At 40.1% G+C, this 22918-nt stretch overlaps 2 protein-coding genes across 3 annotated transcripts; both read left to right on the top strand.

Moving 5' to 3' along the window:
* Positions 1–2265: 2265 nt before the first annotated feature.
* On the top strand, positions 2266–9323 carry LOC147311393 (uncharacterized). Its single transcript, XM_086267353.1, has 8 exons — positions 2266–2324; positions 2820–3033; positions 5359–5685; positions 5767–6030; positions 7865–8191; positions 8273–8536; positions 8712–8831; positions 9002–9323. The coding sequence occupies exons 2-8, from the start codon at positions 2940–2942 to the stop codon at positions 9070–9072; spliced, it is 1467 nt and encodes a 488-aa protein (XP_086123479.1). The 5' UTR covers positions 2266–2324; positions 2820–2939; the 3' UTR covers positions 9073–9323.
* Positions 9324–12182: 2859 nt separating this feature from the next.
* piga (phosphatidylinositol glycan anchor biosynthesis, class A) lies at positions 12183–22898 on the top strand. 2 transcript variants are annotated; one of them, XM_086266512.1, is made up of 8 exons: positions 12183–12306; positions 13739–14221; positions 14298–14412; positions 14491–14568; positions 17043–17175; positions 17515–17647; positions 21058–21264; positions 22307–22898. In XM_086266512.1, the coding sequence occupies exons 2-8, from the start codon at positions 13775–13777 to the stop codon at positions 22547–22549; spliced, it is 1356 nt and encodes a 451-aa protein (XP_086122638.1). In that variant the 5' UTR covers positions 12183–12306; positions 13739–13774; the 3' UTR covers positions 22550–22898. The 2 variants fall into 2 exon arrangements, with proteins under 2 accessions (XP_086122638.1, XP_086122637.1); XM_086266511.1 differs by having other exon boundaries at positions 14298–14568.
* The last annotated feature ends 20 nt before the right edge of the window (positions 22899–22918 follow it).

Raw genomic sequence — 22918 nt, 5'->3', positions numbered from 1 at the left:
AGACACTAAGATTCAAAAGATTGTATAACGAGTTTATCATTGTGACTTTATCAGTCTCTCACATCATGAAGAAATATTTGACCGTCTGTTTGTTGAAAATTGTTTCCATTCATTGAGGTTTGCAGGGAGTCATTCGTCCATGGCTCTTTTGAGGTCCTGCCACAGCCAGTGAGTCGAGATGAGGGCGGAACTTTCGACTGAGCCATTACAACATATTTATTCTTTTCTTTTTAAACCACTCCTTTCTAGATTTCCTCTTGTGTTTGGAATCAGATGGCCTCACATTTGACTCTAGTATATGGAGGAGTTCAAGGTGCCCAGGTTCTGTGGGTGCAAAGCAAGCTGAATTGATTGTCCCTCCATCACTGTACTTTTCACTGAGTATGAGGCGGTCAAACGTCTTCACTTTGGTCTTATCTATCCAAAGGACATTCCTCCAGAAGTCTTGTGGTTTCTTCAGGTGTGTGTCTGAGCACACCTGAATGCTCCAGACCAGCAAATTGCTCTAGTCTTTGCTCTCGCTCTCTGAGGCTCAGTTAATCTGTAGATACCACACGTCTATAGGGAGACCGGATAGTTGTAACGTGGGTCAGTTGTAACACTTCCAATTTCTCCAATCAGGGAAACATCAAGTTTCAAATGATGTGATTCATTCTATACATGCCCAATTCAGTTCTTCTATCACATGTGAAAAATGAGCAAATTTTGGCAAACACAGACAATTTAAGAAGAAGAAAAGTAATTTTTATGCCAAAAAGTAATTTTTAAAAAATGTATTTCAATTTCTAATAGCATTATCTACTTTGCAGTTAAACTCCATCCATTCCCTTCCGCTTATCCTTTTCAGGGTCACAGGGGGCGCTGGAGCCTATCCCAGCTGTCATAGGGCGAGAGGCGGGGTACACCCTGGACAGGTCGCCAGTCTGTCGCAGGGCTAACACACAGAGACAGACAACCATTCGCGCTCACATTCACACCTAGTGGCAATTTGGATTAATCAATTAACCTATCCCCACAAGCTGCATGTCTTTGGACGGTGGGAGGAAGCCGGAGTACCCGGAAGGAACCCACGCAAACACGGGGAGAACATGCAAACTCTACACAGAAAACCCCAGCCTGATGATGGAATCGAACTCAGGACCTTCTATATGGTGATATATTCTGTGTAGGTCTTTAGTGCTAATGTTTTAGCAGTTGTCTGTAATATTAGTTAGTTCATGGCTATAGGAGTCTGGGTCAGCTGTAACAATAATGCAGATGTTACAACTTACCACACTATTACTTTAACTTATTTTAAACAAGTTAGGGCAATGACATCAGCAGAGAGAGGTTCACTGGTCACCTTTGTATATGCGGTTAATGCCATTGGCAACACAATTCCTCCAATGTTTGTGTTCCGACGCATACGTTATGCAGACCACTTTGTCAGAGATGGGCCAGTAGGAAGTATTGGTAGTGGAAATAAATCAGGGTGGGTGCAAGAAACAGATTTCCTCATCTTTCTGAAGCACTTTGCAAACCACACCACTGTAAGCCATGAAAAAAAGTAATTCTTCTCATGGACATTGCAATGGAATTGCACAACTACACAAGTGATGCACAACTACATTTTTTCAGCTTCATTGTTATATTCAAAAGTTGGTGCAAGAGTTGTAGGTTACAATGCCCATTGAGCCAATGAGGCCAAACTCAAGGAAGACCAACCAAAATGAATGAAATATTCAATTGTTGAAAATTCCATAATTTGTCTTTTTTGGGGGGTTGGAATATGTTCAAAAGCTAGATTTCTGCATTCTGACACACACACACACACACACACACACACACACACACACACACACACACACACACACAGCTACATAAATAGTTCTAAGTGTATTCTGGTGTTGAATAAAAAAGGTTAGATGTTAAGATTTTGTCAGAACCCTTATTTCATTGTGTTACATTTCATCCCAGCATATGTTACAACTAACAATGGGGTTAGTTGTAATATTTCACTCTTTGTGTTTGAGACCACACCATCCAATAAGTAATTGTGCTGCAGAGAAAATAGCTGCACTATTTAATAGCAGAGACATGTAAATACTATACATTACATTTTGAATCCACACCTTAAAAGAGCTCCAAGCTACAACCAGAAATGTCAAAAATGTTACAACTATCCCCGGTCTCTCCTAAAGATCTGGCGGTACACACTGTTAAACCACATGCCAGTTACTACGTTTCAAGTGATGTAGAGAACACCAGGAAGTAGCACAAGCGGCTAAGTGGCTAGCATGTAGAAATGAAACCACATCTGGAAAAAGACTGACTTTCCACCCTGGGTAAGGCAGTTTGGACTGGGAAAGTGGTCAGATGCTTTTTAAGGTTAAATGCGAAAGGGCGTTTGTCGCCATGATTTAAACATAACAGGTGTAAGCTTCAGTGCATTTACGCTTTAGAGGAGTTTGCTACCTCACATCAGCAAATCTGTACAAGTGTTTTGATTCGGCTGGTGTTATGGGTAGGAGTAGGAAACTTATACACATGGCAGTACTCACGGTTTGGGGTTGTCTATGAGCTGATATGGCACACTGTGCAAACATGTATGTGATGATATTCAGACTGCGCTGTAAAGGTTACTTTGGATGAATATGATAAAAGCAAAAGGTTTCTTCATGTTCGAACTTTTTTAAATGTTACATAAAATGCAAAAACTCAGCTACAAATCTTCTGCAAAGTTTCCGATGTGCGGTTTTGTTGACAGTGTTTGAGAAGTGTTGACGTGTGGTGAGATTATTGGGTGTTGATAATGTTTTGGCCGCCCTATCAATGAACAGCAACCATGGTTCAGGACAGGTGGGCCCTAGCGGGGATTTGTGACCTTTCAAGTGCTTCGAGGTGCACGGAGAAGAGGATAAAAGTTAGAAGAGCAGACTACCACACATATTATAAATCACATGCTGGGAAGTACAGACTACCTCGAGCATCAGTCTACCCGTGGAGGAATCATGCGTTTTTTCCTTCTCTCCGCGTTTTTTGCGGTGTCTGCAGGTATGCACGTCTCCATGTCAGTCAAATTATTTAAATGCAAAGAGATATATGTCTTTTCCTGAAAATGTGCACAGAAATGCCAGTGTTGATTTTTCAATGTTAGAAAATCAGGACTACTTAGTGTTAAATTTCTAACCCTAACACAGTTGTAGAATATTGTTGACACTGCTCAGTATAAATCAATAAAGTCAGTCAATCTTTAAGTCAGTGTACAGTAAAAACTTGTCTTCTGTGACACGTAAATAAGAGAGGTTTGCAGAGCTGCTGGATTAAAAATATCTCACACATATTTTTTTGTACACACATTATTATCCTATGAAAACCACATCCAACCAATGTCAAATAATCTCCTATTAGTCTTATTAAGACAGTTGCATAATTATATTAACTTTGCACAGCTCTTATCTAATAGTCAAAACATTAAACACTTGAATGGGTAGAAATGCAAAGGAATACATTTTGTAACAAATGACATCCTAAAAGCCGTATCAAGGTTAGTTCAACCTTGACTCGTTCACCCAGTTTCTCAGATGTAGATTAAAGCTAACCCTGGACTAAAAGACTAACAGAGCTTCATTGCAAAACATTTCTAGTCCACGCCTTATCTGTGATAAAAAAAAAATGGACTCATAAAATTTGCAAAACACAGCAGTGCACATTCTTTTCCTTTTTAGTGGCAAAACTTTCTATAGACATTTACCGCTAATGTCTCGTGATTGGAAATGTGTTCTTCATCAACCATATCATTCCACTAAACCACTGTTTAAACAGCCTAGAGTGTTTAAAAAGAAAAAGAAAAAAGGTTGAGTTCATAGGAAGGCAAAAATTTGTGTTTAGTTCTTTCATTTTATTTTATTCAATTTTTTTATTAGTATTGATTGTTTAATCTTATGTGTTAAATGTGGCAAAGTTATATTCAATTCAAACTCATAGGCTTTTAGTATTCATTAATGTCCAAACTCGAGGTGTCAAACTCATTTTACACTGCAGGCCACAAAAAGCCCACTTTGGTGTCAGCGGGCTGGATCGGTGAAGTTTCCTATTCTGTCAGTGTAAAGAAGTTGCATATTTAACTGTTTTTCAATATAAAGAAAAAGCTCCTGTAACAAAGAAAGAAATCTGTCAGCATGACTCTTTGGAGTTAAATTATAAGAAATGTGTAAAATTACGTAAAGTTGTTTTTTGTTTTTGTTTTTTTTTTTTAACTGTGAGTGAATTTTGGTCTGAGAGTGACGGAACCTGCAGCTTAGGAATCTGTCAGATGTCATCTTTCAGCACCCGACGGCATGTCTGTGTACGTGCCCTCAAGTGAACGGGGGATTTGCACTTTGTGTTCACATTTAATCTGCACACAAAGAACTGTGCAGATGTACTGGAGATTTATCAGAAAGTGAAACAAGAGTAACAAACACAAACATGAGTGATTGTGTGAATGGTAAATGAAAAATGTGGAGTTGCCGGATGATTGTTTGAAATGTACAGTTGTGAAATATGCTGATTGTTAATATTTCACAGGGAGGAATGTACTAAGCTAAACATTACACAAGAACTAGGTGAAAACAACTAGTACAGCTTTAACTATTAGATACTTACTTAGTTTATTATACTCACTATAACCTACATAAATATAACAAACCAGCTCTGTAGTGTCAAAGAAATAAACTCCAGAAGTGAAACAGTAACTGGCAACTTACAGCAGACTGATGGCATTAACTCAAACACAGTTGATATGAAATCACAACAAACTTTTATTTTACTTGATTTATTATCATTTACATAACTGAATAACTTATTTCCTGCATTCTTTCATTTATTCACTCTTTCCACACTCTTCAATGAAAGAAAACAATATAAAGATATGTTTCTTGTTCTCTTTATTGGTATCTTTACTATTTTCCCCAAATGTTTCTGCCCAGATTTTTCAATAAATAAAATCGATGGTTGCAAATAAGAGGTCGGCCACTTCAGAACACTTGACTTTGTGCTGTTTTTGTACTATTGATGAACTCAAATCACTGAATTGTGTTTTTATGATTATGCCAAGTCTTTTAGAAGATACAGCAAATCCTACATATAATGCACAGTGGAGAGTCACTGGTTGGATTCCCACGAGAAATACTTTCATCTGAAAATGACTCTAACAGCAGAGCTGTAAAGCCCACAAGTTGTTCCTCAGTTTCTCTGTGATTATTGAACTTTTGTGAAGCAGCAAGTTCTGTGTTTTCCTATTTTGTCAAGTTTACTTTTGATAATTTAATGCAGCAGGAAAACTGACATTGTGATTCTTATAACTGGACTTATGATTGGTCATCTTTTCTGTTGCAGGTGAAGGCGTCACTGTTAAAGGCTTTGAGAAAGACGATGTGCTCCTGCCATGTGACTGCCCTAATAGAGATTTGAATAAGGACTTCAAGTGGCAAGTGGAAGAAGATGAGGAGAGAGGGGTGGAGAGAAAATTGATCTTCAGATATAATGATGGGACCTTAGATTTTAAAGACAACCTGTCACACCGATATGAAACATTTTTTCATAAGGACAGCAGTAATTGTTCTGTTCTATTAAAAAACATCACAAAAGAAGACCAGGGAAAATACAGTTGTCGTTTTAATTCTCCACTATACAGACGTTTTGTTGTGAATCTTGTGGTTTGTGGTAAGTTGTAATTTGTGATTACCAGCAATTTTTGAATACTCATGTAATTTCATTATTTTAACAAAAATCGTCTCTCACCAGGGACACATATTTGTCAGCACAGTGAGACTCGCCCAAATGGTGGAAACGTTTACCAATGTGTTGTAAAGCTTCACTGCTACAAAGAGCCTAACATTCAGTGGACTTTGAATGGAACGTGTCTGTCAAATTCAACCACGACTAACATCTCTACCACATACAGCCTGGATGAAGAAACTGACGTCCACTATTTTCACAGTAGACTCGAGACTGAAAGCAACTTCCTCTCAGAGCCTAGATGTCAAGTCAATGTCACATGCCCATCTGGTAATTATTCATTTTAAATTGTTATTTCATCATCATTTCTGTCAAACGATGCTGTATGAAACGTTTCTCCCGGTTAGTATCATGGTTGCTAGGCAACCTGGGCAGCGCAACGAAGGCTAGACCGTCCCATTTCACAAGCCTCTCACTTCCGCACTTCTCGTACTTATAGTACACACCGTACTTCAAGCGTGCGGTCTCCACAGCCCTCGTCTCGGTAACAGCTTCGCCCCTTTGCTCTTTGCGGTCATCATCACTTCTGCTGTTATCAGTGTTATATCAGTGTTACCAGGCTTTCTATTTAAAGCTGGAGGCTGTGTGGGCTTAATGTGGTCAGACTTTTTATTCAAACGCTGCTACTAAATACGTTTCTATTGCAGGTCTGGTTTAAGTCGCAAATGTGGGTTTCCATGGTGACAGTGGCGCGCTACATCATCAAAGCAAAGAATTTGTGGCGATAATTTTTTTTTTAAATTATCGAATTCTTCGAAATACTCGATGAATGCTGCAGCCCTACTTTCTTTATTTAATCTGAAGAAATGCAAACAAAGTGAGGCTCAAATCTCTAACAAGGAGTGGTTGTGCAAACATATCTTAGTTTCATGCCTAAACCAGAACACGTTGCAAAATTCCATGCTGCAATTGTCACGATGGAAGGGATTATAATTTGAATATAGAAGTATTTAGGCAGTTATCACAGGAAGTGTAAAAGAATAACAGATGGAAAACATGAAGCACAAAGAACTGTGCAGATGTACTGGAGATTTATCAGAAAGTGAAACAAGAGTAACAAACACAAACATGAGTGATTGTGTGAATGGTAAATGAAAAATGTGGAGTTGCCGGATGATTGTTTGAAATGTACAGTTGTGAAATATGCTGATTGTTAATATTTCACAGGGAGGAATGTACTAAGCTAAACATTACACAAGAACTAGGTGAAAACAACTAGTACAGCTTTAACTATTAGTTACTTACTTAGTTTATTATACTCACTATAACCTACATAAATATAACAAACCAGCTCTGTAGTGTCAAAGAAATAAACTCCAGAAGTGAAACAGTAACTGGCAACTTACAGCAGACTGATGGCATTAACTCAAACACAGTTGATATGAAATCACAACAAACTTTTATTTTACTTGATTTATTATCATTTACATAACTGAATAACTTATTTCCTGCATTCTTTCATTTATTCACTCTTTCCACACTCTTCAATGAAAGAAAACAATATAAAGATATGTTTCTTGTTCTCTTTATTGGTATCTTTACTATTTTCCCCAAATGTTTCTGCCCAGATTTTTCAATAAATAAAATCGATGGTTGCAAATAAGAGGTCGGCCACTTCAGAACACTTGACTTTGTGCTGTTTTCAAGGTTCTTTATTTGTCACATGCATAGTTATACAAGTATAACACACAGTGAAATGTAGCCTGACACGCTCCTCGACATGTGGAAAAAAATTGGGGGGGGGGGGGGTGTAGGTGTAGGTGTAGTTTTTGTACTATTGATGAACTCAAATCACTGAATTGTGTTTTTATGATTATGCCAAGTCTTTTAGAAGATACAGCAAATCCTACATATAATGCACAGTGGAGAGTCACTGGTTGGATTCCCACGAGAAATACTTTCATCTGAAAATGACTCTAACAGCAGAGCTGTAAAGCCCACAAGTTGTTCCTCAGTTTCTCTGTGATTATTGAACTTTTGAGAAGCAGCAAGTTCTGTGTTTTCCTATTTTGTCAAGTTTACTTTTGATAATTTAATGCAGCAGGAAAACTGACATTGTGATTCTTATAACTGGACTTATGATTGGTCATCTTTTCTGTTGCAGGTGAAGGCGTCACTGTTAAAGGCTTTGAGAAAGACGATGTGCTCCTGCCATGTGACTGCTCTAATAGAGATTTGAATAAGGACTTCAAGTGGCAAGTGGAAAAAGATGAGGAGAGAGGGGTGGAGGCAAAATTGATCTTCAGATATAATGATGGGACCTTAGATTTTAAAGACAACCTGTCACACCGATATGAAACATTTTTTCATAAGGACAGCAGTAATTGTTCTGTTCTATTAAAAAACATCACAAAAGAAGACCAGGGAAAATACAGTTGTCGTTTTTATTCTCCACTATACAGACGTTTTGTTGTGAATCTTGTGGTTTGTGGTAAGTTGTAATTTGTGATTACCAGCAATTTTTGAATACTCATGTAATTTCATTATTTTAACAAAAATCGTCTCTCACCAGGGACACATATTTGTCAGCACAGTGAGACTCGCCCAAATGGTGGAAACGTTTACCAATGTGTTGTAAAGCTTGACAGCTACAAAGAGCCTAACATTCAGTGGACTTTGAATGGAACGTGTCTGTCAAATTCAACCACGACTAACATCTCTACCACATACAGCCTGGATGAAGAAACTGACGTCCACTATTTTCACAGTAGACTCGAGACTGAAAGCAACTTCCTCTCAGAGCCTAGATGTCAAGTCAATGTCACATGCCCATCTGGTAATCATTCATTTTAAATTGTTATTTCAGCAAAGATTGATCTGAGGTGTTGCCTGGTACTTCTACTACAATAAATGTGCTGTGACATTAAATGCAAAGACGGTAATAGTCATGATACACACAACTGTGGAACATTTCATAATATCAGTTATTGTATTTTTTTTTCTTTTTCCAGGGAATTATCTATATTCATTAACCAGCCTGGACCCCCTTTTCAGGATATTATTTAAAGGGGTCCCTGTTGTGTTGGCGCTTGGATTTTTGCTGATTTGGTACTGTCGTGGAACGTCTCACAGTGAGTTTCCTTATGCTACATTTATTGCATTACTGGTTAAACCAGAGTGACTCTGTTGCTCTTGCTGCAGCTTTTTATCAGCCACTAACAGTTTTGCTAGTGTTTGTTGACATTTGACTTTGTTACTGTGTCTCTCCAATAATTTAATCTTTCATTTTCTCTTTGTGAAGGATTTCCCAGTGACAGAAATGTGCAAAATGGTGACTTCTCTCAGACAAAAACAAACTCAGACGAGCTTTAAGTGAGGATGTGAATGTACTTTATTCTGAACCAAAGGAGGTGATTAATCACTGCTGATGCAATAGTGGCTGTTTGCGAAATCTAGTTTTCATCTTTTGTTCCTGCTCATGGAAACTACATCTATTTTGGAAGCTAAAGGGGGAGGAGTCTATTCTCTGTATGCCATTTATCAGATTTCCTTGTAAAGAGTAAAGTCTGAGCTTGCAAAAGTATTTGGCCCCCTTGAACTTTTCCACATTGTGTCACATTACAGCCACAAACATGAATCAATTTTATTGGAATTCCACGTGAAAGACCAACACAAAGTGGTGTACACGTGAGAAGTGGAACAAAAGTCATACATGATTCCAAACATTTTTTACAAATAAATAACTGCAAAGTGGGGTGTGCGTAATTATTCAGCCCCCTGAGTCAATACTTTGTAGAACCACCTTTTGCTGCAATTACAGCTGCCAGTCTTTTAGGGTATGTCTCTACCAGCTTTGCACATCTAGAGACTGAAATCCTTGCCCATTCTTCTTTGCAAAAGCCTTGAACATCCCACGGAGCACTGTTCAAGCCATCATTCAGAAATGGAAGGAGTATGGCACAACTGTAAACCTACCAAGACAAGGCCGCCCACCTAAACTCACAGGCCGAACAAGGAGAGCGCTGATCAAAAATGCAGTCAAGAGGTCCATGGTGACTCTGGACGAGCTGCAGAGATCTACAGCTCAGGTGGGGGAATCTGTCCATAGGACAACTATTAGTCATGCACTGCACAAAGTTGGCCTTTATGGAAGAGTGGCAAGAAGAAAGCCATTGTTAACAGAAAACCATAAGAAGTCCCGTTTGCAGTTTGGCACAAGCCACGTGGGGGACACAGCAAACCTGTGGAAGACAGTGCTCTGGTCAGATGAGACCAGAATGGAACTTTTTGGCCAAAGTGCAAAACGCTATGTGTGGCGGAAAACTAACACTGCACATCACTCTGAACACACCATCCCCACTGTCAAATATGGTGGTGGCAGCATCATGCTCTGGGGGTGCTTCTCTTCAGCAGGGACAGGGAAGCTGGTCAGAGTTGATGGGAAGATGGATGGAGCCAAATACAGGGCAATCTTGGAAGAAAACCTCTTGGAGTCTGCAAAAGACTTGAGACTGGGGCGGAGGTTCACCTTCCAGCAGGACAACGACCCTAAACATAAAGCCAGAGCAACAATGGAACGGTTTAAAACAAAACATATCCATGTGTTAGAATGGCCCAGTCAAAGTCCAGATCTAAATCCAATCGAGAATCTGTGGCAAGATCTGAAAACTGCTGTTCACAAACGCTGTCCATCTAATCTGACTGAGCTGGAGCTGTTTTGCAAAGAAGAATGGGCAAGGATTTCAGTCTCTAGATGTGCAAAGCTGGTAGAGACATACCCTAAAAGACTGGCAGCTGTAATTGCAGCAAAAGGTGGTTCTACAAAGTATTGACTCAGGGGGCTGAATAATTACGCACACCCCACTTTTCAGTTATTTATTTGTAAAAAATGTTTGGAATCATGTCTGATTTTCATTCCACTTCTCACGTGTGCACCACTTTGTACTGGTCTTTCACGTGGAATTCCAATAAAATTGACTCATGTTTGTGGCTGTAATTTGACAAAATGTGGAAAAGTTCAAGGGAGCCGAATACTTTTGCAAGCTACTGTATATATCAGATGCCAGGTTTTGTTTTTTGTTCTTGTTTTTTTTAACCTAACTTAAATAAGTAGGTTTAGGGTAATGTGTGTATAGGAAAAAACATTCAGGAGCCAAGTAAGAAATTTGCAAATGATGTTGCTTAACTGTGAAACATCACTGTACTACGTAGCCATGCAGCTCTGGTCCCTTTTTGGGAATTAGGTCAGCAGCCTTGAATCTGTGACTGCAGTCAGGACAGTATGCCAAAATTTGACGAATGGAGAAGTGTAATGAAATGTAAATGTGTGGCCCTTTTCTGCACCAAAAAGAAAATTATATCTAAAAAAAAAAAAGAGAGAGAGAGTAAAACAAACATTTTGTTCAGCAATAAAGTGTTTTTAAACTGCATGATTGGTAACTTTTATTTCCTTGTCAGATATTTCATTTCTCTTTAAAGAACCATGATCACTTGCACACCACATGCTTCAAGAAGAACACAGATCCTGTTTTTGCGTTGTTGTTGTTTTTTTGTCAAGTGTAGCACACTTTCAGTACTCCATCACATAAGAGTGATGCAAAACTGCAGTATCAACAAAAATGTTTTTGTTGTGACAAAGTAACAACATGCAGTAGATCTCTGCTGTAACTAATGTACAGTCATGCAACACAGGACATAATTTGAATGAAAAATGAAGTAAATAAAACCTCAGATATTACCTCAGTGTCATTTTTTATTGATTAAAAAATAAGCCAAATACAAAAGCATGTATATTAAATCAAGTACACACTATGATTCAAAAGATTGTATAGCCAGTTTTACTATTGTGGCTTTATCAGTCTTTCACATCACTGTGGAGAAATATTTGACCGTCTGTTTCCATTCACTGAGGTTTGCAGTCATTCATGTGTGACTCTTTTGAGGTTCTGCCACAGCCAGTGAGTCGAGATGAGGGCTGAACTTTCTACTGTGCCATTACAACATATTTATTCTTTTCTTTTTAAGCCACTCGTTACTAGATTTTTCCTGATTCTTCACATACCAACCTGGTTTTGGATCACTGCTTCAGTCTGTCATTTGTATCAGTGTTTTGTATTTCACAGAATTTTATATATTTAAGGAAAATATTGCAAAACCTTAATTGTAAAGGCTTAGTCTATAAACAGCCGTAATTTAAGTTACCAGTTGATAATGCTGTGGAATAAAAGTGTGTAAGTAAATCGTCCCCATTACTTCACTTTATTGTGTGACTTTAACAATATTAAAACAACAACAGCAACAAAGCACAAAAAACATGCATGGTGATAATTTCTGGATTTAGCATTCGCACTTAAAGACGTTTATAACAAGTAAGTATGAAAGAAAAACGAATCTTAACCTTTGGTTTTATTTTACTTGTAAAAAAAAACAAAACCCTCAAAGTTTAAATGTCACATATAGTTTCACTTCCTTGCAGCATACGTCAGCTACCACGTTCCCAGTGACGTAGAAAACACCAGGAAGTAACACAGGCGGCTAAGTGGCTAGCTCGGGGCTAGCATGTAGAAATGAAATCAAATCTGGAAAAAGACTGACTTTCCACCCACGGTAAGGCAGGTTGGACTGTGAAAGCGGTTCGCTGCGATGCTTGTTAAGGTTAAATGCGAAGAGGTGTTTGTCTCCATGACGTTTATACATAATGCGAACAAGTGTAAAGCCTAAATGCACTGGAGCTTAGAGGAGTTTGCTACCTCACATCAGCAAATCCGTTCAAGTGTTTTATTTCGGTTTGTGTTAATGGGTAGAAGTAGGGAACTTATAGACATGGCAGTACTCTCGGTTTGGGGTTGTCTGTGAGCTGATATCGAACCTCCACACACTGTGCAAACATGTAAGATAAGATAAGATAACTCTTTATTGTCATTGCACAGTCATACATAGTACAGTAGTACAATGAAATTGGAAAAACTGTCCTACGTCGGCACTACATATAACACAACACGACACGATATGACACATCACAACGTAACAAACAACACAACACAGTATATTAACTTAGTATAAAAAAGAAGAAGAAGTGTATGTGTATTGCACACTGTTATTATTGCACATTAATTATTATTGCACCTTGTTATAAATATAAATATAAATATGTATGTGATGATATGGATACAAGCCTATTCAGACTGCGCTGCAAAGGTTACTTTGGATGACAATGACCAAGGCAAAGGGTCAAAAGGTTTCTTCTTTATTCCTACTTTTTAAATGTTAAATAAAATTGAACATCTCTGCTACAAATCGGCTGCAAAGTTTTAATGTGCGGCTTTGTTGACACTGTCAGAGAGGTGTCGACGTGTAGTGGTGAGATTTTTGTGTGTTTCTAATAAAAACAATGGAATCACATTTCAGGACAGGTGGACCCAGCAAAGTTTTCTGCCCTTACAAGTGTTTCCAAGGTGCAGGTAGAAGAGGATAAAAACTCAAGAAGTTAAAGCCACAGCAACACTTGCAGGTCAAAGACCAGTGTCAGAATGCCCATATTACTTTAGGCTTTGAACGTACCATGATTTTTAAAAAAAATTATAAATATCAGTAGACTATACAATAGAATGCTTATAAAAAATATATTATCAATTGACCCCTCTATCCATTTTCTTAACAACTTATCCAATTCAAGGTCACAGGACGCTGGTGCCCTTCATTGAGTGAGAATCTGGGTGCTCATGTAATAATATATCTATCGCCCTTTTTTTGTTAATATATTACTTTATAATACTTTTTTTCACCAACAATTCAGCTGATTCAGGTCAAATATATTTACTTTGAAAAATGATTAGCTTAAAAAGTCACTGATGGGAAGCCTCTTTTTTTTCCCAGTATTTTTTTTAATTATTAATCCTTTATTTATCCAGGTAAAAATCTCATTGAGATTCAAATCTCCTTTCCAAGACTTGGCATCATGGCAGCAAAAGTCAAAACCCATACAACACATAATCCATTAGAATTATACTTATTGTTAACTATTAACTATTTCTTTCAGCACTGATCAAGTACAGAGACACTCAAGAAGCATACCATGGGTCAGCGCCGGAAAGTGGCAGCAGGGAATAACCCTTCATCTCAGAGAAACTCTGGAGTTTCTGCACAGGCTGCCAGAGTCCACAGCAGGAAGCACAACATCTGCATGGTGTCTGACTTTTTCTATCCAAACATGGGAGGAGTAGAAAGTCACATTTACCAACTCTCCCAGTGCCTGATTGAAAAGGGGCACAAGGTGGTAATTGTCACTCACGCCTACGGCAGGAGGAAGGGTGTCCGGTACCTGACCAATGGCCTGAAGGTATACTACCTGCCCCTGCAAGTGATGTACAACCAGTCCACAGCCACCACCTGCTTCCACAGTCTCCCGCTGATGCGCTGTGTGTTTGTCAGGGAGCGCATCACCGTCGTGCATGCACACAGCTCCTTTTCTGCCATGGCCCATGATGCATTGTTCCACGCTAAGACCATGGGTCTTAACACAGTAGGTGATTCAGGTAATTTCCCGTGTTTCTAACATGATGCTGTTTAAATCGCTAAAGAGTGTTTGTCATTTGCAGGTTTTCACTGACCACTCGCTCTTTGGCTTTGCTGACCTCAGCTCTGTCCTGACCAACAAGCTCCTGACTGTGTCGCTGTGTGACACCAACCACATTGTGTGTGTGTCCTACACAAGTAAGGAGAACACAGTTCTACGCGCAGCACTCGACCCAGAGATAGTGTCCGTTATTCCCAACGCTGTCGATCCTACAGACTTCACACCAGACCCCTCCCAGCGACAAGATGACAGGATCACAATTGTTGTCATCAGCCGTCTCGTCTATCGGAAAGGTACTGAGAAATTTGTTTTAGACGCTGTTGCATCTACTTGAAGCAGCAAGGTGCTATGCTGAATAGGTCACAGTCCTTTGTTCAGGCCCTCACCCTAAAACAAGTAAAAAACACATTTTTGCTATAAATTCAGTTAATTTTAGTTCGTTTTGTGAACACTCATTACAGTTTTAGTTAGTTTTCCTTTTTTTGTTTTTATTTTTATTTCCGTTAACGAAAATGTTTTTTCACTTCTAGTTTTCGTTATTTCGTTAGTTTTCGTTAACGATAATAACCTTGGAGCCACCCAACTTTATTTTTCAAGTAGCTTAAAACTTAGGATATCTTGGTATGGTGTGTAGTGTGTCCTTACATTTGAGGAAACTGGAGAAGTGGAGGACAAAAGAATAAGTGACAGTCTTTAAAAATCTGTCTACAGCAGATGAAGAGTACCTGAAAGTGATGTGCTTAAGAAACAGGAAAAAATCCAACAGATCTGATACAGTAAGAGAGAGATGCACCTGGACCATCAGCTGATCCATGTACCTACCATTCACTGAAAACTTATCAAAAATAATGTCAGTGGAAGAGTACCAAATTACACAAGAACTGGACTGCAAATGAGTGTCAGCAGCTCTTATGGGTGAAGGATCCAAATTTGACATTTTTAGTTAAAATCATTGTTATTATGTGTGAAGACGATCGTGGCTCAAGAGTTGGGAGGTCGCCTTGTTATCGGAAGGTTGCCGGTTCGAGCCCCGGCTTGGACAGTCTCGGTCGTTGTGTCCTTGGGCAAGACACTTCACCCATTGCCTACTGGTGGTGGTCAGAGGGCCCGGTGGCGCCAGTGTCCGGCAGCCTCGCCTCTGTCAGTGCGCCCCAGGGTGGCTGTGGCTACAATGTAGCTTGCCATCACCAGTGTGTGAATGTGTGTGTGAATGGGTGGATGACTGGATATGTAAAGCGCTTTGGGGTCCTTAGGGACTAGTAAAGCGCTATATAAATACAGGCCATTTACCATTTACCAAGACGGGCAGGAGAGAGAAACAGTCATTTGTAAAACATGCTGGAAGCTCTGCTAGTTCAGGAAAAGCATCCCTGGAAAGAAAAATGTGCAATCAAACCTGGGCTTAAAGGGCACAGTATATGTAGCTCTGTTTCACTTAATAGTTTTAGAGCTACAGAAATAAAAATTCAAGTGGGGTTCCTCAAGGATCAGTTCTCGGTCCATTACTCTTTAATTCTTAGTGCTCCCACTTGGCACTTTCATAAAAAATCATAATACATCCTGTCAGTCTTGCATAGATGATACAGTTGCTCCTATCATTTACTTCTGTTCATAAACCAGTGAGCTTCGTTGATGACATTAACTTCTGGATTTCTCAAAATGTTTTAGAACTGAACAGAGACGAATCAGAATCAGGCTGCAGATGTGGCCGCGCCAAAAAGAAAACAGTGAAAGTATACACGTCAGGGACAAGGGGAGGAAAAAAAAGAGCTCTACTCAAACTGGGCTCCTTACTGGGAGACCAGTTTGAGGACAGTAAAAAAACACCAGCACAAAAAAGCACATGAATATTCACATCTTACACCATGTAAAAGGACGTGACATGCAACGGGGGAGGGTATGGGGTAAGGAATGATCCGGTGCAGACAGCAGTCGTCTTGTCCTGCAGTCGCTGGACAGACCTGCTGTCTACATCAGGTGGGTAGCAAGCATCTGGGGTGTCTGGAATGGTGTAGGGTAATGAGTGTACATCTGTGTCAGTGTACGTGTGTGTGTGTGTGTGTGTGTGTGTGTGTGTGTGTGCGCGTATCCTGTGTTCACCCGCTTAAGCAAAAGTCAACAGTCTAAACACAGTCCCGTCATCAGGGAAGAATTTGTTGTTCCGGAGCGGCATGAGTGAGGCAGATGGTTGTTTGGGTTAATGTGAACAACTGCATCCAATTTTAATGCAGAATTACCTGAAAAATCCTTTTATTGGTTCATAAAACTCACACTGGTTTGGCCTCCCAGTGCAATGAGTTACACTACACCTAGACCTCTCAGGTTATCAGGCGTAGATCTTTTAACTGTTCTCAGAAGAAGATCAAAGCATGCCAAGAAAACTTACCGTTACTGTAGATGTGTTCTTTGGAACATTGGAACAAGGTGCCTGCTGACCCAAGATGGCTTGCATCTGTGCCGACAAACAAAAGCACGGGCTTATTGTGTGTGTGTGTGTGTGTGTGTGTGTGTGTGTGTGTGTGTGTGTGTGAGAAACTTGGACTTTATCTCTTTGTAAAGTTTGTTGTTTTCACTGTCTTAAGACATTATAGACTTACTCTTATTTTGATGTATTTACCTTCTATGTTAAGAACCTCAAGGTTAAATGTAATGAAATGTACTATGTAACTAAAATAGCCATTGCCTTTGCTTTCCATATGAAGTTCAGTAGAGAACTGCATCACTCTAATAGTGGAAGGAAGTCTTCACTTTCTTTCCTTCTTTGCAGGAATTGATCTTCTTGGTGGAATAATCCCGGAGCTTTGTCTCAAACATCCTTACCTCCACTTCCTGATTGGCGGAGAGGGACCAAAGAGAATTGTTCTGGAGGAAGTGAGGGAGAAATACCAACTACATGACAGGTACTGCTGGATGCGCTTATTTCCTGAGATAATGATGTCGGCATCTTTCAGGATCTATTAAAGCATGTCTAAGTATTTGTATATTAAATCGTGTCTGTGTTACAGCTTTAGTTTACTTTTCTTACCACAGGAGCAAATCTCATATAAAGAAACTTTCTGTAGTATATTAAAGAACCAACACTGTTATAGAATTTAATTAACTGGAATTTACTGCCATTGTTTTGTGTTTCCTTTACGTTTATTCAACACCTGGAAATGATTGTAGATTAGTAGATAAACCCAGGGTCAATCACTGGGTTCCTGAGTAAAGGTGCTACCACTGTGTTTTGATCTGCACAGGGTACGTCTGCTGGGCGCTCTGGAGCACAAAGATGTGCGTGGGGTTTTGGTTCAAGGCCACATCTTCCTCAACACGTCGCTCACTGAAGCGTTCTGCATGGCCATTGTGGAAGGAGCCAGCTGTGGACTGCAGGTTTGCTGCAGTTTCTGTTCCTCCAGCCATAAACCACGTTAAGTTCCACTGTGATGGGGTTAGCTGCTGTCTGACAGATCTGTCATTGATACACAAGGTCAATGATATGAAGTCCGGTAGCAGTGACTCTCGGTGTCAGGATTTCCTTATTTCACTTTAAGTGAAACAGCTTTTTTGAGATAAACACACCAAACATTTGAGAATATTTCTTTAATACAAATGGGAGAGGGCACATCTTGCTGCTACAAACATGCCACAACCTGAAGGATGGTTTAACCAGATTAGCTACATGATGTTATTAGATTGTGGGGGTAAACTTGTACATGCTTGTCATTACATGGTGCAATATTTCCCTCTAGCTTTATCATAGTATCAATTTTAACATCTTGTTTACTTACCATTTAGCGTGCCAATCTCTTAAGATAATGACATCTTCTGATGCACAACCAGTCATTTTATTGGAAACAGGCCAATATTTGACCTAAGTTGCCCCCAGTAGTCATCCGAGGGGCGACAGATCTAACACTGAATCTTTAGACCTTAAGCTCAGTTCATGTCACAAATCTAAGCAAAGAAAATGCAGATAAACTTTTAGTTTTTTATAGAATATATAATAATGTAATAATGAAAATTAGACTTTATCAAGACGAGGCACTTTCAGATCACAGAAGCAGCTCTGTGAAAGCCCATTCGGCCAAGCGGAGCCGGCACAACTCAGTTGAAGATGCTGAAGTGTTCTTGTGGCAGATTCGCCGTGGGCGTGTGCAGCTCATCTCATACCGCTGCTTAAAAAAAACTGAAGTACATGAGGGAGACGTGGGAGAGGGAGGATAGACCTTTATGTAAGAGCGGCAAATGCCAGACAGCAGCTAACCGCATCACAGTGGAACTTAATGTGGTTTATCGCTGGAGGAACAGAAACTGGAAATGTCATTCTTGTTATTTCGTGACGTTAGACCTACAGATGGAAAAAAGTAACCTGAGAATCCATGAGAGAATCCTCTTACCTCCAGGTTATTTCCAAAAGAAATTACATTGGGAGCTTAATTTCTTTTGGGATGAAAATGCCTTCGAGCTAACAAACAGGCCCGTTTGTTATTCTTTCCTACTAGAGGGAATCCTCAGGTTTCATAACTATGGGGAAAAAAATGGGGAAACACACGCAGGTGGCATTTAATAACGTAATTTCTTCTTACTTTCTTAGTCAGACTGTATGATGAGTTATACCCTTTTCTGCAGATTCTTACACAGATATGCGTACAGAGATTACACAAAAAATAATTGCTTATGGGAAGACGCAATGAGTAACCACTCTTTATCTGTGATTTATTGGGACACGTAGGTTGGACATAAAGTTGAACATAAGTTGAACTGTGCCATAACACAGGGCAAGAAAGGAGACAAGCACAATGCAGCAACTTATAGTGTAAAGTGTGAATGCTGTTGGAAGAAGAAGACCAGACACCAGCGAGGGAGGATAAGAAGGACAGACGCAACAACATTGTCATCCCCTATGTAGCCGGTGTATCAGAAAAACTCAGGAGAGTTTTCTCCAAGCATGACATCCCGGTGCATTTCAGACCCAGCAACACGCTCAGACAGAAACTGGTTCACCCGAAAGACAAAACGCCAAAACACAGACTTAACAATGTGGTGTATGCTGTACAGTGCAGCGAGGAATGCCCAGACCTCTACATTGGAGAGACCAAACAGCCACTTCACAAGCGCATGGCACAACACAGAAGAGCCACCTCCACAGGACAAGACTCAGCAGTCCATCTGCATCTTAAGGATAAAGGACACTCTTTCGAGGATGCCAATGTTCACATTTTGGACAGAGAGGACAGATGGTTTGAAAGAGGAGTGAAAGAAGCCATCTATGTCCACTGTGAGCGACCATCTTTGAACAGAGGCGGGGGTTTACGACACCAACTCTCTGCCATCTATAATCCAGTTTTGAGATCCCTTCCCAGACGCCTTAACGCCCACTCACATCCTGGGCCATCTGATCTCAGGAATTCGCATGATAAGGTGGGGCCAGGTTTCACAATGAACACACCCGAAACTCTGGCTGGGACCCACACCCAGTTTCACACCTTGGCTCAGGCGATTAGAGGATCATCAGGGGGTCCTTTTGTCCCTCTGTGGGGGGAAACTCCCACTAGGTTTATATCTGGGACTCTCCACCATTTGACCTTAGAACTGAAGAAGCCTCTCGGATGAGAGGTGAAACGTCTTCAAGCAACTTAAAGAAGTCCAGACGCTTTTCTTTGCAAGCTCCTTTGACTACGATGACCTGGATGACTGAGAACCTTCACAGACAATGCTGTTGGATGTGTATATTTACAAAAATACCTATATACACATTTATCTTTAACACCTTGAGCTCAATCAATAATTAATCTATCAATAAAAATGTTTTTAAAGACAATTCAGTTTGTAAACATGGAATTCTTTACTCTAACTTTATTTTGTTAGTAATATTCCAGTAAAGTGGAGTTTATTTGGGAAGCTTTTGGATGTTGATTGCTGTCATATAAACTTACCAGACACTTTATTAGGTACACCTCGCAGGTACAGGGTTAGACACTGTTTTGCCTTCAGAACTGCCTAAATTCTTCATGGCACAGAAATGGATGGTGGACGTGCAGCTGTCATGATAGCATCACACAGCTGGACATCCACAACGGGAACCTCCCTTTTCTTCAAATCTCAAAGCTCAGTCCACTTGAGCTAATTGTGATGTTCAAGAAACCAGTTCGAGATGATTTGAGCTTTGTGATACTGTGTGTTATCCTACTGGAAGCACCCATGATAAGGTGGGCATGCTGTGGTCATGAAGTAATTGACATGATTACCAACAGTACTCAGTTAAGATCAGTGCTCAGCTGGTCCTCAGGGGCCAAGAAAATACCCCGACATTAGTCTGCACTGTTGATGCAAGGCAGGATAGAGGTCCTCTGACCTCTGACATCAACAAGGCATTTTCTCCCGGAGAACTCCAGAGCACGGAATATTTTCCTCTTTTTGGCTGATCAGATATTTGCTATAACAAGCAGCTGAACAGGTGTACCTAATAAAGTGGCTAGCATTTCATTTTCCATGACTCCTAATCTTTATAACTTTGTACATCTTTGACTGAAATTGTCACGTTACCATAGTGATATGAAAGTGGGTACACCCTGACATCACTGTTTGAGGTTCCAGGTACAGCAGAGCTTCCTTTTTCAGGTGTCCACAGAGCTGTGGTGCTAGTTTTAGCTTGAGGCCAAACACACACAGTGGAATTTTGCTAATAATCATTCCATGACATATTTTATACTTCAGGAAAACTTCTGTTTTTCTGTTCTCTCTTTTTTGCGTGTGTGTATGTGTTTGTCAGCATCTGTTTTTTGTCTCTGTTTTCTTAGGTGGTTAGCACTCGTGTGGGAGGCATTCCAGAGGTGTTACCTGAGGGTTTGATTACCCTGTGTGAACCCACCGTCCGTTCATTGTGCGCCGGTCTGGAAGCGGTCATCGCTCGGCAACGATTGGGCAACGTCCCGTCGCCTGCTTCCAATCACATGCGTGTGCGAAACCTCTACACCTGGAGGAATGTTGCGGAGAGGACCGAGAAAGTAGGTTCCCCAAAGACACCCACACTGGACCGTGTGCATGTAACAGCTTGTTTTACATTTTTGAAGAAAATGCTATCAAAGCATAACATTTTATTGTGGAAAATAAAAGACACAAGTGTGCCCTTTCATCACAAGGACATTTTCATAAATTGAAAACAGCAGCTACTCTGAATCTTGATCAGATAACTCATTGGACGACTGCACCATCAGATAAGGCGTCCAGATTACCAGACTTTGCGTAAACATGTTTTCTCTAAACATTTCCCACAGTATCTGATTTCCAAAAAACTCTCTCTCTTGCATCGTGCTTAGAAACTTGTGAGGTAAGAGATAAAAAGCTGAGGCACATCAAATTTATCTTGAGTGTCCTTTTTTTCTTTAATTGTACAACATGCTCAAACACATCTAACCTGGAGACGAGCTTTGCTCATTCATTATTTCTTATGGTTATTTTTGTGTCGGTGCAACTACGCTACCAAATATGCTCTTGAAAGGTACAGGAAAACCTCTGCTGTATGCAAATTCCTGTATGAAACTCTCTCTCTTTCTCAAGCTTGACAGTCATGCAAGGCAGCTAGACCTGACAGTTGTGTTTAGTTTTTTGGTATTTTCTAAGTGCTTGGCATTGCTCCATGGCTCTGTTAAACAATGGCATACCTTTAAAAAAAAAAAAAGCTAGCAGTGTGTTAAAGTGCACTCTGAAGTCAATGTCAGTTTGTAAGCAGAGCCCGGCCTGTGAAACATCGCGGCACATTCAGGTACAACCTGTGAACTCTCAAAACTTGTATTCAAATAGCCAGAAATGTTTTTAACATACAGAAGTTTCTGCAATCAGCCATTTTTTCTTCTTCTTTCACAGCATTTTTAAAAAATAAACACAGCAAAACAACAACAACAAAAGTCTATATCAGTATTTAGAATTTCTAAAACAAATCCAAATCTAATCCTAAAAAATGTATTCCAGTTTATGTCTAGGTGGTGGTTTTTACATGTTTAACTACTGAAGGACACTCAGGTGATCAATGTGTTTTTTCCCTGTCAGGTGTACGACAGGGTGGTCGGAGAGGAAGTTCTTCCCCTGGACAGACGGTTACGGAGGCTGAGGGCTCACTGCGGCCCCGTCGCTGGCTCCATCTTTGCGTTTGTGGCTGTGCTGGACTTCCTCTTCCTGCTGCTCCTGCAGTGGCTGATGCCTGATGGGGTCATGGATCTCGCCGTCGACGCCACAGGCCCTCAGCGACAGTGGAGACAGGAAAAGAGCCATAAAAATGAGGCTTACTCCTGATGTGCCACAGAGAGCAACAGAAACAGAAAGTTGATGACAGTGACCTCTCAGCACCTCTGCCTCTCTTCAAACTGCTTATATAAGTTTCCTATGTGATCTTCATGGTGCGGGCTAACATTTTGTTTACATTTACTCACCAAAAGGGAGTTGGTGGAAGAGACTTTTTTAAATAACTGGAATTTGTTGCACACCTTGCGAATTTATAAGCACTTTTTGAAAATGTAAAGATGACATTGAACAGAGAGGGTAAAGGGCTGGCTGCTTGTAAGCTCACAGGGAAACAAAGCTACTGTAACTTATCGAGAGACCTCAAAGTTTGTTTTTTAAATAAAATCCACTGTTTTGTGAAGCGTGTCAGAGCATGTTTGA

The sequence above is a fragment of the Aulonocara sp. 'chitande type north' Nkhata Bay genome, linkage group LG16 (genome assembly GCF_057382095.1).
Source record: "Aulonocara sp. 'chitande type north' Nkhata Bay isolate Kocher_YH1m ecotype deep benthic linkage group LG16, A_spYH_male_GT1.1, whole genome shotgun sequence".
NCBI classification, from domain to species: Eukaryota; Metazoa; Chordata; class Actinopteri; order Cichliformes; family Cichlidae; genus Aulonocara; species Aulonocara sp. 'chitande type north' Nkhata Bay.
Note: the sequence above shows the minus strand (reverse complement) of the source record. Positions and strands in the feature narration are given on the sequence as shown.

Excerpts from the sequence above, each read along its gene's own strand:
- LOC147311393 (XM_086267353.1), top strand. The coding sequence starts at position 2,940 with ATGCTGGGAAGTACAGACTACCTCGAGCATCAGTCTACCCGTGGAGGA. Across the intron at positions 8,192-8,272 it reads TGTGAATCTTGTGGTTTGTG|GGACACATATTTGTCAGCAC; the intron begins GTAAGTTGTAAT and ends GTCTCTCACCAG. Across the intron at positions 8,537-8,711 it reads CAATGTCACATGCCCATCTG|GGAATTATCTATATTCATTA; the intron begins GTAATCATTCAT and ends TTCTTTTTCCAG.
- piga (XM_086266511.1), top strand. The coding sequence starts at position 13,775 with ATGGGTCAGCGCCGGAAAGTGGCAGCAGGGAATAACCCTTCATCTCAG. Across the intron at positions 14,222-14,297 it reads AGACCATGGGTCTTAACACA|GTTTTCACTGACCACTCGCT; the intron begins GTAGGTGATTCA and ends TGTCATTTGCAG. Across the intron at positions 17,176-17,514 it reads AAATACCAACTACATGACAG|GGTACGTCTGCTGGGCGCTC; the intron begins GTACTGCTGGAT and ends TGATCTGCACAG.